Source organism: Lampetra fluviatilis, chromosome 48 (assembly GCF_964198595.1).
Source record: "Lampetra fluviatilis chromosome 48, kcLamFluv1.1, whole genome shotgun sequence".
NCBI classification, from domain to species: domain Eukaryota; kingdom Metazoa; phylum Chordata; class Hyperoartia; order Petromyzontiformes; family Petromyzontidae; genus Lampetra; species Lampetra fluviatilis.
The window spans coordinates 9,191,465-9,210,050 of record NC_136322.1 but is presented as its reverse complement, the minus strand read 5'-3'; the positions used below and the strand labels follow the sequence as shown (position 1 = coordinate 9,210,050).

Here is an 18,586-nt window from a genome sequence, read left to right as displayed (position 1 = left end):
CTGTGCGTGACGTCATTCACGGTGTCCACAGCACCCCCCCTGGGCGTTGGTGACATGACGTCACGCAACCCGCAGTCGCGAGCAAATGACGTCATTCTATATTTGAAGCTTTCGTGACTGCAATGATTCATATTCTTAGGTTTTTTCGGTAAAGTCATGTAGGTAAAACATTAAAAATTTTATTTTTTTTATTTTACTTTCATTAATTTTAATGTTTTACCTACGTGACTTTACCGAAAAAACCTAAGAATATAAATGACGTCATCCTTCGTATTAAAGTCACCCCCCCCCCCGCCGCAAAGGATTGACGACGTCACGTGCCGGGTAGGGGGATGGCGTCACTCGCGTCTCCCAGCGGCCCGCCACCAGTGACGTGACGTCACGCTCGCAGCGAGATTTACGACACGACGTTAGACCGGCGCGCGCCTGCCAGGGTGAGGGGGGTGTAGGGTGACGTCACCAAGGGGCTGGATGCGAGTGACGTCACCGCTACAAAGATCCCCCTTCCCGTACCCTGAGCGACGGTGACGTCAACGCGGCGCCCGTACCAGGCCAGTTGAATTTCGAGCCCGATAGATGACGTCATATTACCGTCTCCAGCTGAAACCTCCCCCCGCCCCGCACCCCTCCATCCCGAGCGCGACGTCACCCAGCCATCTTCGGGCGCGATGACGTCACGCGCACGTTGGGGCTGCGAGTGAGTGACGTCACCCGTTCCGTGTGCGAGACTCGCTGCAGTGAGCGGTGGTGAGGAATTCCCGGTGAGCGGTGGTGAGGAATCTCATCATCATCATCACGGTGGCTAGGAGATGTTAACTATCTCGCCTGGTGTGCAGGAGGTCGTGGGTTCGATCCCAACCCTGATGCCTGCTGCTGTATATTTGGAGTTTGCGTGTCTCTCTCACCATCATCATCATGGTGACTAGCAGATGTTGATTACCTCGCCTGGTATACAGGAGGTCGTGGGTTCGATCCCGACCCTAACGCCTGCTGCTGTATATATGAAGTTTGCGTGTGTCTCATCATCATCACGGTGACTAGGAGATGTTGACTACCTCGCTTGGTGTGCAGGAGGTCGTGGGTTCGATCCCGACCCTGACGATGCCTGCTACTGCTGCTGTATATTTGGAGTATGCGTCTCTCTCTCATCATCATCACGGTGGCTAGGAGATGTTGACTACCTCGCCTGGTGTGCAGGAGGTCGTGGGTTCGATCCCGACCCTGACGATGCCTGCTACTGCTGCTGTATATTTGGAGTCTGCGTCTCTCTCTCATCATCATCACGGTGGCTAGGAGATGTTAACTACATCGCCTGGTGTCCAGGAGGTCGTGGGTTCGATCCTGACCCTTACCATGCCTGCTGCTGCTGTATATTTGGAGTTTGCGTGTCTCTCTCACCATCATCATCACGGTGACTAGGAGATGTTGACTACCTCGCCTGGTGTGCAGGAGGTCGTGGGTTCGATCCCGACCCTGACGATGCTTGCTACTGCTGCTGTATATTTGGAGTCTGCGTCTCTCTCTCATCATCATCACGGTGGCTAGGAGATGTTGACTACCTCGCCTGGTGTGCAGGAGGTCGTGGGTTCGATCCCAACCCTGATGCCTGCTGCTGTATATTTGGAGTTTGCGTGTCTCTCTCACCATCATCATCACGGTGACTAGGAGATGTTGACTACCTCGCCTGGTGTGCAGGAGGTCGTGGGTTCGATCCCGACCCTGACGATGCTTGCTACTGCTGCTGTATATTTGGAGTCTGCGTCTCTCTCTCATCATCATCACGGTGGCTAGTGTACAGGAGGTCGTGGATTTGGAAGTCTGCGTCTCTCTCTCTCTCATCATCATAACGGTGGATAGATGTTGACTACCTCGTCTGTAATACAGGAGGTCGTGGGTCATATGCCGACCCTTACCATGCACCATGCCTGCTGCTGTAGATTTGGAGTTTGCGTGTCTCTCTCTCATCATCACGGTGACTAGGAGATGTTGACTACCTCGCCTGGTATGGAGGAGGTTGTGGGTTTGATCCCACCCCTGACGCCTGCTGCTGCTGTATATTTGGAGTTTTACATGTATCTCACCGTGGTCAGCGTGGATTTATCTCCGGGTCCTCCGGTTATTTTTCCCCCTCCACGTTCAGAGAGTATTTGGCGGTAAAATAAATGTCCGCAGGATAAGCCACTTCGTCATTGGGCTGTCATCTGCGACGGCCGCAGGCGCTTGTGAGAAAGAGCTACCCCGTAGCTGGGGCCTTGCACCTGGTAACAAGGGAACATCCTAGATTTGAATTTTTCGTGACTGCAAGGTACCATACTCTTTGGTTCTTTCGGTAAAGTCACGTCGGTGAAAAAATAAGAATAAAAATTTAAATTCTATTTTTTTTCACCTACGTGACTTTACCGAAAGAACCAAAGAGTAAGGGAACATATTCTTGGGTTTTTTTCGGTAAAGTCACGTAGGTAATTTTTGTTTTAATTAATAAAAATAAAAATCACGACGTTTCGGAGGCAACACAAGCTTCCGTCTTCAGGTGGAACCGTCACAGCACGATAGCTGTATCAAGTAAGATACAGCGTAGCGCTAACGATTGCTGTATCAAGTAAGATACAGCAATCATGCTGTGACGGTTCCACCTGAAGACGGAGGCTTGTGTTGTGTTTTTTTACCTACGTGACTTTACCGAAAAAACCCAAGAATATGAATCCTTGCAGTCACGAAAACTTCAAATCTAGAAGTAAGGGAACATCGTTTAGTTTGGCTTAGCCAAGACCGGTGGGAAGTCCAGATTGTCGCTTCACATTGCCGTGCGACAAATCCACAGATGAGTGGTGGTCATGAGTTGCTGAGCAGACGCGGTGACTTTCTCAGCAGTGCCTCATTTACAATGCTGCGACACGCCAGAGTGCCACATTTTTTGTTGTTGGATAAATTCAACTAACCCTTCACCTTCTTGGTTCTTTCGGTAAAGTCACGAAGAAGAGAAGTAATAAAATAATAAAAATAAAACATGATAAAATCATTCTCACGACATTTCGGCTACAACGCAAGCAGCCGTCTTCAGGTGAAGAATGAGACACTGCCAAGCTTGCAGCTTATATATAAGCTGGGTTGGAGGTGGAAGAAGAGCGCCTTAACAAAAGAATGTGCATATCAAGAGGAATTTAGCATATTCATGGGAAATGCGTAGGAGGTGGGCGGGGGGGTTTCAAAGTCATATTAGGCCCATGCATTATGCAGGATTAGCAGCATCAAAGGGAGGGGGTAGGGGGTAGCATTAACAAAGGGAGGGAATGTTAATAGTATGTAGAAGCAATGAAACATGTCAATGGGAGAGCGGTGGCAGGAGACCCGCAGCGGAGCAAATAATGCATTCCCTGTGGAGAACACAAGATACACAGTCAATGCCAGTGAGTGGACTGCGGTCTGAAAGTCACCGTAAACGTGAACAACAATCAGTTAAGATCCGAAATGGTTTATTACGTCCTTCCAATGATTGCTGAGCCAGAATCCATCTTCTCTGTTGAAATTGTCTCTGTTTGTATATGTGGATCGCCTCATGAACGAATCTCTCATGGTAGCCAGATGGCTTGCAGAGAACCTCTGTCTTGGAGAAGTCAATGTCATGTGAGTCCACTGAATTGTAACAGTGATCTGCCACGGCTGAGGTGTTTGTCCTACCGTGTTTCAGGTCTGCTTTATGTTCACGGATGCGGTCCGAGACATGTCGTTTGGTTTCTCCAATGTAACTGCTACCACAGAGGCAACTTAGTTTGTAGACGCCAGGGTACTGTATGTCTGGAACCACGTCTTTTACAGACGGGACCAGATCACAGATTTTATGTACTGTGTTGAATCGGACCTGAATCTTGTGTTTAATCAGGATTTTGGAGATCTTTTTGTGACCCCAGCAATGTAGGGTAAGGTGATGGTTTTGAAAGGCTCCTCAACAGGATCCTTCTTGATGGTTGGAGTGATGGCTTTACAGATTGTGTAGTCGGAGTAACCATTAGCCTTAAGAGCTTGGCGTACATGTTTGAGTTCACTGGCAATGTGTTCCTGGTCGGAGATGCATTGGGCTCTATGGTATAGAGTCTTGATGAGGGAGTTCTTCTGGGATGGATGGTGGTGGGAATCCGGTTTTAGGTAGGCATCCGTATGGGTGGCTTTCCTGTAGACAGAATGGCTCATTGAACCATCAGGTCTCCTTTTAATTAGGACATCCAAAAAGGGTAGCTTGCCATTTTTTTCAACTTCCATGGTGAATCTGATGGCTGGGTGTATGGAATTGATGTGGTCGAGAAATTGGTCTAGAGCAGGCCGGCCATGTGGCCAGATGACAAAAGTGTCATCTACGTACCTCTTCCATAAGGTCGGGTGTAGAGTGGCAGTCTGGATGGCGTCAGTCTCAAATTTCTCCATGAAAATGTTGGCTATAACCGGAGATAGGGGGAGCCCATTGGGGTGCCCTCAGTTTGCTTGTAGAAAGTTCCATTCCAGGTGAAGTATGTATTGGTTAAGCAGTGTCTCACCAGGGGGGGTACCCCAGTATTCAGTCCTTGATGAACCAAGTCTTCAATGATTGCGATGGTGTCAGGTACAGGAACTTTGGTGAATAAGGAAACCACATCAAAACTGACAAGCAGGTCGTCTGGGGACAGGGAAATCCCCTTGATTGTCGATACCAGGTCAGTAGAGTTTAGTACCGCAGAGGTGGTTTTTCCAGTGAAAGGCCGTATGATTTCAGACAAAAAACGAGCCAGTTTGTAGGTGGGGGAGTTGATAGTAGAGACAATGGGACGAAGAGGTGTATCTTCTTTATGTATCTTTGGCAAGCCGTATAATCTTGGTGGCCTGGCTGCAGAAGGTTTCAACGAGAACTGTTTGGTCTGATCAATTAATGCGGTTGAAGCAGAAATGATTTTGTTGGTTTTGGAGACGAGGCTGTTGTTGGGGTCCCTTTTTATTTTTGTATAGCTGCCATCGTTGAGTAGTTCTTGAATTTTGTTGTTGTATTCTATTTTGTCCATGATGACAGTGGCATTGCCTTTGTCGGCTGAGAGGATGACAATGTCATCCCTCTTTTTTAATTGAGCTAATTCAAAACGCTCATCTTTGCTGATGTTGCTAGCAAGCATCTTAGCGTTTTTGAGGGTTGCAGAGATTTCAGATCTTGCTACGTCTGCAGCGATGTGACTCAGGCCCTTGAGAGCTACATCTACTCGGGCAATTATATCATTAACTGGTATGTGTCTAGGTGTGACTGCAAAGTTTAGTCCTTTAGCTAAAACGGATTTCAGACCAGAAATAGAACTGTTACTGCGATTAATTACGACTTTGTTAACGTCTAGCTTTTCTATGTTTGGGTCCGGTCTCTTGTTTGAGAGGCGGTTGAATTTGGAAATCAAGTTGTCCTTACATTTGTTCGACATAGCGGCAGCTGAAGAGCTTGTCATTTTGTCTACATGTTCCCAATCTGATGTGGACATTGTTGCACTCAAAGATAAGTGTGATTTGTAGAGTGTCTTGTCTAACTGATCAAGATCGGTGCGCGTAAGTCTGATTTTCTCTGAGATAAGAGCTAAGCTAGTTCTAGACAGAATTCGTTTAGCATTAGAAGAAGTTACAGCAGCAGATGTTAGTGTAAATGCGTTTGGTATTACCTTAGAGTCGCGGTATCTCTTCAGAAAGGTGAGAGACTCGATTAGCTGAGCCTTCTTATCACGGAGCTTGTTGAAGGATCTCAAAGTTATGTGGAATCCCTCCCCGTAGAGGCGGTTATATTTCGATTTAAAGCTTTCGTGACTGCAGGGATTCATCTTCTTGGTTCTTTCGGTAAAGTCACGTAGAAGGGAAGTAATAAAATAATAAAAATAAAACATAATAATATAATTCTCACGACGTTTCGGCTACAACGCAAGCAGCCATCTTCAGGTGAAGAATGAGACACTGCCAAGCTTGGAGCTTATATATAAGCTGGGTTGGAGGTGTAAGAAGAGCGCCTTAACAAAAGAATGTGCATATCAAGAGGAATTTAGCATATTCATGGAAAATGCGTAGGAGGTGGGCGGGGCGGTTTCATAGTCATATTATGCCCATGCATTATGCAGGATTAGCAGCATCAAAGGGAGGGGGTAGGGGGTAGCATTAACAAAGGGAGGGAATGTTAATAGTATGTAGAAGCAATGAAACATGTCAATGGGAGAGCGATGAAAGGAGACCCGCAGCGGAGCAAATAATGCATTCCCTGTGGAGAACACAAGATACACAGTCAATGCCAGTGAGTGGACTGCGGTCTGAAAGTCACCGTAAACGTGAACAACAATCAGTTAAGATCCGAAATGGTTTATTACGTCCTTCCAATGATTGCTGAGCCAGAATCCATCTTCTCGGTTGAAATTGTCTCTGTGTTTGTATATGTGGATCGCCTCATGAACGAATCTCTCATGGTAGCCAGATGACTTGCAGAGAACCTCTGTCTTGGAGAAGTCAATGTCATGTGAGCCCACTGAATTGTAACAGTGATCTGCCACGGCTGAGGTGTTTGTCCTACCGTGTTTCAGGTCTGCTTTATGTTCACGGATGCGGTCCGAGACATGTCGTTTGGTTTCTCCAATGTAACTGCTACCACAGAGGCAACTTAGTTTGTAGACGCCAGGGTACTGTATGTCTGGAACCACGTCTTTTACAGACGGGACCAGATCACGGATTTTATGTACTGTGTTGAATCGGACCTGAATCTTGTGTTTAATCAGGATTTTGGAGATCTTTTTTGTGACCCCAGCAATGTAGGGTAAGGTGATGGTTTTGAAAGGGTCCTCAACAGGATCCTTCTTGATGGTTGGAGTGATGGCTTTACGGATTGTGTAGTCGGAGTAACCATTAGCCTTAAGAGCTTGGCGTACGTGTTTGAGTTCACTGGCAATGTGTTCCTGGTTGGAGATGCATTGGGTTCTATGGTATAGAGTCTTGATGAGGGAGTTCTTCTGGGATGGATGGTGGTGGGAATGCTTGTGTTGCGATCGAAACGTCGTGAGCCATTATTTTTTCTACCTCCCTGACTCTACCGAAAGAACCAAAGAGTATGAATGGCACAACGTTACTTAGGCTTCGGCGAGTGTGAACATGGAAGCCTGTTGTCCTAGTCCCCCATTCACCACGAGGCCTTGGCATTGCCAAACGCGGCGGCTTTTAGGAACGTAACCCTACCCGTTGTGTCGAACATGTAAAAGGAAGGAATTTCCGCCTGCCTCCCTGCGTGCCCCAGTGCCTACGCGGAACAGAACGGACGGAGAGATGAAGATCTTCTGCCCGATCTGCAAGTGGCTCGTGGTCAGCCTGCCTGCCCTGGAGGACCACATGAAGCGGCACAGGGGGTGGACGGAGCCCACGCTCTTCCAGTGCCCCCACTGCCCGTTCAACACGGACACACTGAACGTCTTCATCGAGCACCAGGCGACGCACGACGCGCGCGAGTCGCACAAGTGCTCCCAGTGCGGCAAGGTGTTCATCGACGCCGAGGTCTTCCGCGAGCACCAAGCGGCGCACGCCGAGGAGAAGCCCTACAAGTGCACCGATTGCGAACTGGCGTTCAACCGCTCGAAGGATCTTCACGAGCACCAAAAGACGCACGCCGGCGGCAAGCCCTTCCACTGCACCGTCTGCGGGATGGAGTTCACGCGCTCGGAGCAGCTCCGCAACCACCAGAGGATCCACACGAGGGAGAAGCCCTACGGGTGCGCCACGTGCGGAAAACGGTTCGCTCTCTCGGGGACGCTCTTCGTCCACAACAGGATCCACACGGGCGAGAAGCCCTACGGGTGCGACACGTGCGGAAAACGGTTCGCTCGCTCGGGGGCGCTCGTCATCCACAACAGGATCCACACGGGCGAGAAGCCCTACGTGTGCGACGCGTGCGGAAAGGCATTCGCCGACTCGTGGGCCCTGAGCGTGCACAGGAGGACCCACACGGGCAAGAGACCCTACGCGTGCACGGTGTGCGCGAAGGCGTTCGCAGATCCGGGGACCCTCTCCACGCACAGCAGGATCCACACGGGAGAGAGGCCGTACAGGTGCACGGTGTGCGCGAAGACGTTCGCTCGCTCCCACACGCTCGTCGTCCACAAGAGGGTCCACGCGAGGGAGAGCGCCTGCGGCGAGGGCGCCGAGGCGTCGACGCCGTCGGGCGGCTCCCCCGACGCCGGAAGCGCGGACGCAGCGGACGGAGGGAGGGTGACGAGGAGGATGCGTCGCGAGTGCATCGCGCGCAAGGTCGCGACGGCCGCCCTAGCGGAGCCGCCTGACTCTGGGGGTGAGCGCGCCACTTTCCCCGGAGAGGCGGCGGCGAGCCCTCCTCCTCCCGCGCCCGCCGCAACGGAAGAAGAACGCCGGGAAAAGCCCGCCGGCTTCGTCGGGACGCGCTCGCGGGTAATGAAGGCGGATAGCGGAGGCGGAGACGTGTCCTCGGCGAAGGTGAAGGAGGAACGGGAAGGGGACGTCGGAGGCTTCGAGGCGTGGCCGGGGGTGAAGGTGGAGCCCGGTGGCGAGGTTGTTCCGTGCCGCCCCCCCTCCCTGCCGATCGTGAAGCGGGAGCCCGAGGATTGCCACGGGAGCGAGACGGAGCCGCGGGTAAAGTTGGAACGCGGAGCTCAGGACTCCTCCGTCTCCCTGTTGAGTGTGAAGCAGGAACCGGAGGAAATCCCCAGTTGAGACTCGGCTAAGGGGAAGGGGTCAAGTTAAAACTCGGAGCTCAAGATCGCTCGGTCTCCCTGTCGGTCGCGAAACGGGAACTGGAAGGATGAGGCCCTCGTTTGAGAAGCGATGTCGAGGTCGATGCGAACGACGTGGAGATGGGAGGAAGACGCCGGACAGCCATGGACCGCCGTTGGCGTGGAAATATCGCTAAAGAATGGGGTCGAGACAAGAGGGTGGAGGGTGGATCACGTGGAGCAGAGGACAGACCCCTTTCGATCTGTGCAGAAGCACCAGGAATGTGAGTGTGTGCGTGTCTGTGTGTGCATGGGGGGCGGTGGTGCAGCGGTTATCACTACGCTGCGCTAATAACCCGGTGACCCGAGTTCGATCCCCGCTCACGGCCAACACCGGTGACGATTATCTAAGCCTCCCCTAGGTCTACACGGCATGAAATGAGTACCTGATGCGATGTGTAAACATCGTCGCTGGGGAGACAAAAGGCAGCCGGGCGTGGTTGCTGGCCTTCATAGGTGCTGGCTAATGGCACTTGTCCCAACAGTCTGTTACGGGATATACGGGGGATCTTTGTATTTTTTTTTCATATGTTCAACTTCTTTCGCACCATACGTAGCCAACCGTGCTGATTGGAGGTGTGATTCGTCGCGCGGCGGTTTATTTAAAAATAATTTGGCCTCCGCGGCCGATGCAAACATTTCCACATGGGACTGCCCAGCCACCCCTGGTGACAAAAACGCATTCAATTTTCTTTCTCTCTTGACCTCTAAACACCACATATACTAAAATAATTATTATTACCAGAACATTTGTCAGTCTTTTTTTAAAACTAAGATATCGGGGAGGGGGGGGGGGTTTAGAGGGGGTGGCCCCGTTTTGATTTTAGGGTATAGTTTTAGTTTTAATCACAGGGGGTAGTTTACCTAACAACTTCATTTCAATGAAATGTAAGTTACAAAAATTTGAATGCATTTCTGAAACAAAATTGGACCAATACAGGAGAAATCTCTCTTAGCCCAAGGTAAGATTTTTGTTGTAGGTACAGTAAATATTTATTGTTAAGTGATTTGGTCGTTAAGCAACTATAGGAAATGCACGTTAAAGGCTTAATCCTTTACGACAGGACCTCAAGTTAACCCATTTTCACCCCAAAAATTTAACTTATATAATATTTGAACGATGGATATGAATACGTAAAGATACTACCAACATCATGGTGACCTCCTTTGCCAGTACCAAAATTTGAGAGTAGGTTTTCCCCTTTTTTCTGGCAACAAAACAGTTGTGTTAAGATGTTAAAACACCAAACTGAAACCTTCTACAAGGAATCATGTCTGCATTGACCACAATACTTGTAGTCAGAATACAAACAAAAACCGTACTTTGATAACACTGGTCAACACACTTTTTCTGGCATAAGGTATTCCAACGGTTTTAAGGTAATTTTTGGGTGCTGATTCCAAATCTGGCATCAGTTTTTGTCTATCTTTGCATTCTGACCACAAATATTGTGGTTAATGCAGACATGATGCCTTGTAAAAGGTTTCAGTTTGGCATTTTAACATCTTAACACAGCTGTTTTGTTGTCAGAAAAAAGGGGAAACCCTATTCTCATACTACCAATAGTATGAACACATAACGTTAAAAGAAACGTGGTTAATGCATTAATGAATATTTACTGTACCTACAACAGCCCTTCATTAACAGGGGAATGGCCGGTGTTGTATCTATGCCCTGTTTTTCAAAAATTAATATTAAGAATAACTAGGCCAACATTTTTGTAATTATACATATATTTTTTTTTCATTAAATATTGAAAACAGCCTCTACTCCTCACAAGCACAGGAGGAATATGTGAAATGGGGAGGGCCATTAAACGACAAGACTTCAGAGCACAGAGAGGTCAGAGACATCCAGATGGACAAAAGGTCGATGGCCTAACCTTCCCAAGATGTCTGGAGATGCACGGATAAGGTGCAGAGCAGAGAAAAACAACTATTGCAACTCGCGTTTTCTTTAACGTTTTCCTTAACGAAAAGTAGAAACTTAACAAAAAATAAAATCAACGGTATAAGACTGCAGTCTACAATAGGGGCTTGTTATTAGATATTCCCTCATATTACTCGTATTCACCGCATATATATTATTTTGTATTGTATGTTTCTATCTACATGACCTTACCAAAAACTAAAGAATACGAATTCCAGAAAGCTTAAGTGGAAACTTAATTACACTTAACCTCAGGACATTAAAATATAACTCAGAATAAACACCAATCCCTGGAGACAAACGCATAACCAAACTTGGCAAGCCCTCAAAATAATGATGTAACGAGGATCATTACGAATATTCATTAAACATAGACCGAATAATAGCCACGATATACTAAGACCGAGGGAACTCATAAGAAATATCAAGAATAAATGTAACACACAGGACCACATAAATGTATTGCAAAAATCTCCTCAGCCACCTTTGTCTCCAACGGTCCGGCACAAACAGATGGCACCATAAATACTTAGGGGGGTTAGAAAAGGTCGCGAGGAGGGGTCGGGAGGGTGTCTGATTTTGGTTTTTTTCGTTTTGTTTGTTTTCCTCTCGCAAGAGACGCGCAGAGAGGGGAGGGTGTTCACGTTTTTGAGTTTAAGCACAAGCACACATCACGAATGAGCAGTCTGGTTCGAGTTGTGCTCAGTCTTGCAACCCGGCTTGCGACGCGGCATTGCGACAGGGCATCGCAAGGGAGCTGGGGCGAGTCGTGCCTCGATGAGAAATGGAACGAGGAGGGGTCGTTCGAGTATCAGAAATCTGAGTTCAACCTGGGTCGAGGCTGGGTTCAGCCGTGCTCCGGCCGGCGGAGCGTCGTGAGAGAGCAAACACCGATACCGATGGCAGGTGTCGCTTCTCGCAGAACGAAGTGTCGAGGTGTGGTTAAGTGCGAGTGAAGCTGGCAGCTGCACGAACAAAGGAAAGCACGGAGAAGAGAGAGTGACAACAAGCAATCAACCTGTAGAAAGGGCGGAAATCGCCAAGCGTCGACCAAGCGAGCATCGGAAAGGATGAGCAGCAGCGGATGAGCAACAAGAGCCATCGTTCATCGCCAGAGCGCTCCAAGCTGGTGAGCGCGCACAGCCGCGTCGTCCAGAAGCCTGAGCCAACACAGCCTGAAGGGCGGGTGTCCGTGTGAAGTTGGCAGCGATCAAGGAGAGAGGGACAGCAGCAGAAGCACCGCCGAAGGCGAGCATCGTGCCGACTCAACAATCATCCAGCAGTGGAGAAGCCTGGAGCTGCCACCAAGAGAGAGAGAGAGCGCCATCGAATGTGCCGTGTGTTTGATACACACACACCGACCAACACCCAGTGAGAACAGACAAGACGTCCAGCAGCGACGACGGAATCATCGCGCACCACGTCGGCGAGCGTCGTGCCAACTCGTCATCCAGCAGCGGAGAGAGAGAGCGCACGAGCAGCACGGCTCGGGCGTCACCGAGCGTCGTGCCGACTCGTGGAGGAGCTGCGCGCTATCCGACGACGGAATCATCGCGCACCACGACGGCGAGCATCGTGCCAACGCCGCTCAATCGAGCAGTGGAGAGAGAAAGCAGAACGGGCTCGCTGCGGCCACGCCCAAGACAGAGAGAAGCTCTCTGGCCGCTGTTTGTATATTCCCTCCCCCACCCCACAAGCTAACGACACAACTCCCGGCTCTAAGAAAATTGTAATTAATTTTACAAGGGGACAACGCACACACAACACGCACACGAATAAGATTATCTTTGTGTTTCAAAAAGGGTTGCCATTTCAAGGTGGTGCGTTCAATATCAACTGATCGTGCAAAGCAGTTGCTGCCGTCGAGTTGCATGAATAAGAAATGTTTGAGTCATTTATTTTCGTTGATTGCATAATCTTGCTGATGAATCTATTGACGTATACTTTTGCCTTTGCATATTAGAGTGTCATGTTTGTTTAGAATTAAAATTGCTTAACACCAAGTGTTCGAGTACTTCTTTCCCAGTCCATGCAAAACTGTCTTATTCATAAGAACTGTAACCTGCGATGAGATATGAATTTGGAGACCTAACAACATAAACACACTAAGATACTCAATAAATGTTTAATCAAAGATAATCGTTTTATCCTGATTGATACAACTCTGGATAACGAAGCTAAGCCTAATTATCATAACTGCACACATTAACATAATCGCAAGCATTCGCATAAATGAATACGAATATCTCCGTGATTATCATAATGTATGCATATAATTACACACATTAACATAATTTATGCGCTTTACACATTTTTCGTAATTTCATTAATTATTTTTTCTTTTTATCAAAATTTCATAATCCGGCATATACAATATCGGTAAGCGAACACATTGAGCTCCATTGAGGCACTACACTACACTATACACTGCTATACACTACACTATACACTACTATACACTACACAACACAGACGAGACAAGATGGATATCGAGACGGAGACAAGACGAAGATAATGGCGGAGAAAAAGACGGCGATGAGACAGAGGCGAGATAAAGACGACGGAGACAAGATGGAGACAGAAACAAGATGGCGACGGTGACGAGATAGACACGAGATGGCGGCAGCAGCAGCAACGTCACAGCGAGCAGTGACGTGGCTATGCCGTGTAGCAGGAATCTCGCGAGCTACAGAGGTGGAGCGCAATTGGGCGGGGCTCTGGGCGGGCTCTCTGTGTGCGGCTTTAGCGGTGGTGGGGGGTGGGGGAAGATTTTTGCTGTCCAGGCACCGAAAGAAAAAATAAGTAATATTAAATAAAACTATTTAAAAAATACGCTTTAATGAAATGTACCGTACTCGTAATGGAAGAACTCCACGACTCCAGGAAGTGGCCCCGAAGTTTGCCATAACATAAGGGGCCGTGGTGATTTAACAGCCAACGTCAGTTTACCGTGGACAATTAGAGCCAAGCTGAAACAAAACATATAAAAGAGAATGTTTAAAAAAATGTTTTATTTTTAATGATAGAATATAGTATTGTCATCAGTATGACATAAGTATACCAAGTTTGCAGTCGATTCCACATTGGGAAGTGGGTAAAAATTGAGTTGCAAGCAGAGAGCGAGTTAAATTAAAGCGTGTAAAAACCCGCACAAATTTCACACGTTGACTTTCGCGACCAATATTTATAATAAACTAGCGGTTAGTACCCGGCGTTGCCCGGGCAAAAAAGGCAGACACATATAGTTACACACGCAAATCGACTGACATGCACACATAGAGTTACACGCACAAATGGACTCACACATACATAGACTGCACAACAACAACCGCCATTCGCCACTAAGTGGCGGTGACGTCACGACAACGCTTGTGCCAGGCTATGTGCACCTTGAGGCCACGTGAAGTGTCGAACGCCCGCTGGCAGGAGGTCACGGGGCAAACCCAGATGGCACAGGTCGACTGACTGAGACGACTGGCTGATGCACCACCTGTGGCCCCTACTGTGGCAACTTTCTGTGCTTTAGACACCCGGCGCTCTGCTCATTGTTGTGAGCGTCGCTCCTTCGCCCTCCGTTGTTGTTGGAGGGTGACTGCCTCCAACTGCCCAGTAGCATCCTTCAGGAGCCTCCTCCACAGAGGCCACTCTTGACACGGCTGGTAGCAGTCATCCGCAAGTGGACTCAGCTCCAAGTCCTCCTGTACCACATAACTCCATGTGTTCTCCAGCCCGTGCCGCGCCCGTTTAGCCCCCTGGATCCGGCCGGACAAAAGCTGTTTAGGCATGTGGTGGCTGGCCATGCGGGCTACATGACTCAGGCAACGCAGCCTTGCCTGGCGGAGGTCACCGATGGGACTTGGTCCACATCTTTCAAGGATTTGTGAGCTCACACAATGCAGCCAGGTTAAACCCAGGATGGATCGTAGGCAGGCCATCCTAAATGTTTCTAACCGGCGAAGATGTTCCATTAGGGGGGTCCAAGTTTCGCAAGCGTAGAGTTCGGAGGGAATGACCGTGGCCGAGAAGACCTGAAGCTTCGTACGGAGTGATAGAGCAGGTAGCTTCCACAAAGCATTACGCAGCCAATGAAAAGATAATGCAGCTCGACTTATTCGGAGTGAGACCTTTGCTGTTAAACCGGAGCCGGTCATTAGCACACTGGCAAGGTATGGGAAACTCTCCACTGTCGCCACAACAGCCCCATCACCAATTAGAAGTTGTGGGGGTGGAGTGTCCGATGGTACAACATAGCCAGGCAGGTGCTTAGCTTTGGTGGGGCTGATGGTTAGGCCCCACCTGTTGGTGGCAAGCTCCAGGTTCAGCAGCAGCACCTCGAACTCCTCCTCCGAGTGAGCAGCAATTAGCAGATAATCGGCATACATAACGTGGTTGAGCAATAGGGAGCCATCCCTTGACCGCACCCGGGCATCGATCAGCCTCCCATTGTATCTGTAGCAGATCAGAATTGTTCTGGTAGAGGTGTAATAAACCTCCTCCGGACGATATTGTGTCTTGCTGTCTTTTCTTTATTCGTTCTCTAATTACGCGGCTCCCTCACACGCCGGGTCCCTTTTTCCCGTTCCTTGAGCGTGGCGTCGCTCGCCTCCTCGCTCCCTCACGCCGCCGGCTGACAGCGTGTGGGAGACAGCCTCCGGTCTGCCACGTGGCCGCTGGCGTGTCGGAGGCACAGACGTGGTCTCTCTCTTCAGCCCCTCTCCACTCCGCCAAGTGCTGTCTCTCTCCACCCCTTATATCCCCTGGCCCACGTGATACCCCCAGCCAATCCTCAGCCTTTCCCCTGGAACCTTCCAGATGTTGCTATGCAGCCACAGGGCTACGCCCCTGGCTCGCCGTCCCATTGGCTGCGGGCTGAGGCCGGCAGAGCCTATCAGTTACCCCCCGGGTGTATCCTCATATTACACAGGCATTGAAGGCTTGACGAACTACGTGGTCCAAATATATGTAAAATAATGTGGGAGCCAGAGAACATCCCTGTTGCACCCCAGGTGTAAAGGGAATGGCTCTGACTCACGGCCACGTAGTTAGACGCGGGGCCGCTCACCATCATGAAGGTCCTTAAGGATGGTGATGAGTGGGTCAGGGACTCGGAAAGCACGAAGAGCAACCCAGAGGCCAGGCCTACTGATGGTATCATAGGCCTTGAGCAGGTCAATAAAGCACACGCATGGACTAAGATGCACACATGGACCTACAGACACGCAAAGAAATGGAGTTACACTGACTAACATGGAGGCATGCACACACAGCGACTAACACACACGCACATGGACTGAGACACACACACACATATCGAGTCACACACACAAACACATCGACTTACAGACACACACACACATATGGACTCACACACACATAGAGATGCACTTGAGATACACACACATGGAGTTACACACACATATATGGATGTACACACATACAGCGACTCACACACACACACACACAGACTCACACACAGCGATAGGTGGACTCACACACACATTGACGTAAACACACGTACTTACACACACACATATGGACTAAGACACACACACATTGACTTACACACACAGCGACTGATATGCACACAAATGGACTGACACGCACACTTGGACTGACACACATACATAAACACTTTGACGTACACACACACGGGGTGTTGTCCGTTCGAAAAAGACAGACACACATGGAGTTAAAGACACGCATGGCTCTACACGCACACACATATGGACTCAAAGACACACACATCGACGGGCACAGCAATCCCCGATGATGGCACAGCTATCAGTATGGCAGTACTACGTATGAGGAAATAGCATGACGTGAGCAATGGAAACAATAGAAATGTATTGAAGAAATAATCAGAAATCACAGACTGGCAGTAGACCGTGGAAAATTGAGCAACGTAAAAATCCAAAAAGACTTTTGTGCACACAAAATAATTATTGTAACATCTGTCAACTTGTTTCATAATGGTAAACAATGAACCTGAATTGTGATCTGCACACAATATCTGGCAACGTATTTGTTTAATAATAATAAGCAATGAACGTGATTAATTATTTGCACACAAACATTATTATTGTAATGTCTGTGAACTAATGTGTTTAACAATAGTAAACAATGGACTTGAGTTGTTAGCGTAAGAAGCAAGGAAATTTGTACTTACCATAGCCATGTTGAGGCCTTGTGCCATGCGTAGCCCCCGTCCTGGCCTACATTGGCGAGGCGGCAGAGTTGGCACGTTGCCAGGCTAGGGGCTGGGTCGCTACCCACCCCCAGCATCCCCGCCCGTGCAAGAATAATGTTATGTAAGCAGTAAAATATTATTATCTATGGAGTCTGTAGCAGAGGTGTGGACTCGAGTCATGTGACTTGGACTCGAGTCAGACTCGAGTCATGAATTTGATGACTTGCGACTCGACTTGGACTTGCATAACAATGACTTTGTCCCACCTATGAGATGTGGACTCGAGTCATGTGACTTGGACTCGAGTCAGACTCGAGTCATGAATTTGATGACTTGCGACTCGACTTGGACTTGCATAACAATGACTTTGTCCCACCTCTGGTCTGTAGTATAAACTGGAGGCATCGTGTTGGGGGGGGGGGGCAAGAGGACATGACACTGTGAAAAATATCCGCAGCGTTATGTGTGTATGTATTGTCTGTAAAACACGTGAAAGAAAATGTCCCCCGTGAGCTCGAGCGAAGGCGCATCACTTGGCAGGGTCCACCCCTCCCCCACGCAATTGGCATCAGTTGGTATGGTCGATGTGGAGCAATAAGTAAATAATTAATAATAGAAATGGCACAAATGTGTTAATTAAACTACTTTAACGTTTACGGATGGGAAAACGGAATAGCCTGTTCCCACCGTGGGGTTTAGGGAGTGCCGCCCGGCAAATTTTTTTCTACGTGAAGGCCACCGTCCGAGAGCCAAATCCCCCGCAAGCGCGAACGCGCGGAGACTTTTATATATAAGACTAGCAGAAGTACCCGGCGTTGCCTGGGTGAAAAATATATTTCTTAATAACCTTACATATATATACAGATACTAAGGTATTGTCAAAGCCCGGTGGGCTTTGACAATACTCACCACTCACGCTCACCACTCACCCTCACCACTCACCCTCTCCCTCACCACTCACGCTTACCACTCACCCTCACCACCACCACTCACTAATCACCCTCACCACTCATCCTCACTGCTCACTAATCACCCTCACCACTCATCCTCACTGCTCACTAATCACCCTCACCACTCATCCTCACAATTTTTATCAAAAAGTACACATTTGTTAGTCCCTGGGTAGTAAGTGTTACTTTCTATGCGCTGACATCTCTAAAGTTAAAAAAGGGCTAAAATTCCCCTCAAACTTAGTTTTTGTGACACGGACAGTGATCACAATTTTATTCGTAAATATTTTAAAAAATGTTACCAAAAAGTACACATTTGTTAGTCCCTGGGTAGTGTTACTTTTTATGCGCTGACATTTAAAAAGTTATAAATAGGCGAAAATTCTCCTCAAACTTAGTTTTTGTGACACAAACAGTGATAACATTTTATCGTAAATATTTACAATTTATTTACCAAAAAGTACACGTTTGTTAGTCCCTGGGTATTAAGCGTTACACACACACTTACACACCTAAAAAAAATGCTTAAAACAAACTGAATGTATTGTACTTGTTTCTATTTACGTGACATTACCGAAAGAGGCAAATATAAAATGAAAGCCACCTGTTTTAAATAATTAAGTCCGATAATACATTATCCGCCATTTTGATTTTTAAATTTACCGCGAGCGAAAGTGTGAAATAAAAAGTTACTCATTAATAAACTTATGTTACCTGTAACTGTCCAAATTCACACAAATAAACCCGAATCAAC

General features: G+C 48.3%; 1 protein-coding gene across 3 annotated transcripts; it reads left to right on the top strand.

Annotated features, from left to right (window-relative positions):
* Positions 1-686: 686 nt before the first annotated feature.
* LOC144948301 (uncharacterized) lies at positions 687-9,534 on the top strand. Of its 3 annotated transcripts, none has more exons than XM_078877734.1 (2): positions 687-761; positions 7,265-9,534. In XM_078877734.1, exon 2 carries the CDS (start codon positions 7,294-7,296, stop codon positions 8,704-8,706), a length of 1,413 nt encoding a protein of 470 aa, XP_078733860.1. In that variant the 5' UTR covers positions 687-761; positions 7,265-7,293; the 3' UTR covers positions 8,707-9,534. The 3 variants fall into 3 exon arrangements, with proteins under 3 accessions (XP_078733860.1, XP_078733859.1, XP_078733861.1); XM_078877733.1 differs by having other exon boundaries at positions 693-771; XM_078877735.1 differs by having other exon boundaries at positions 758-768.
* The last annotated feature ends 9,052 nt before the right edge of the window (positions 9,535-18,586 follow it).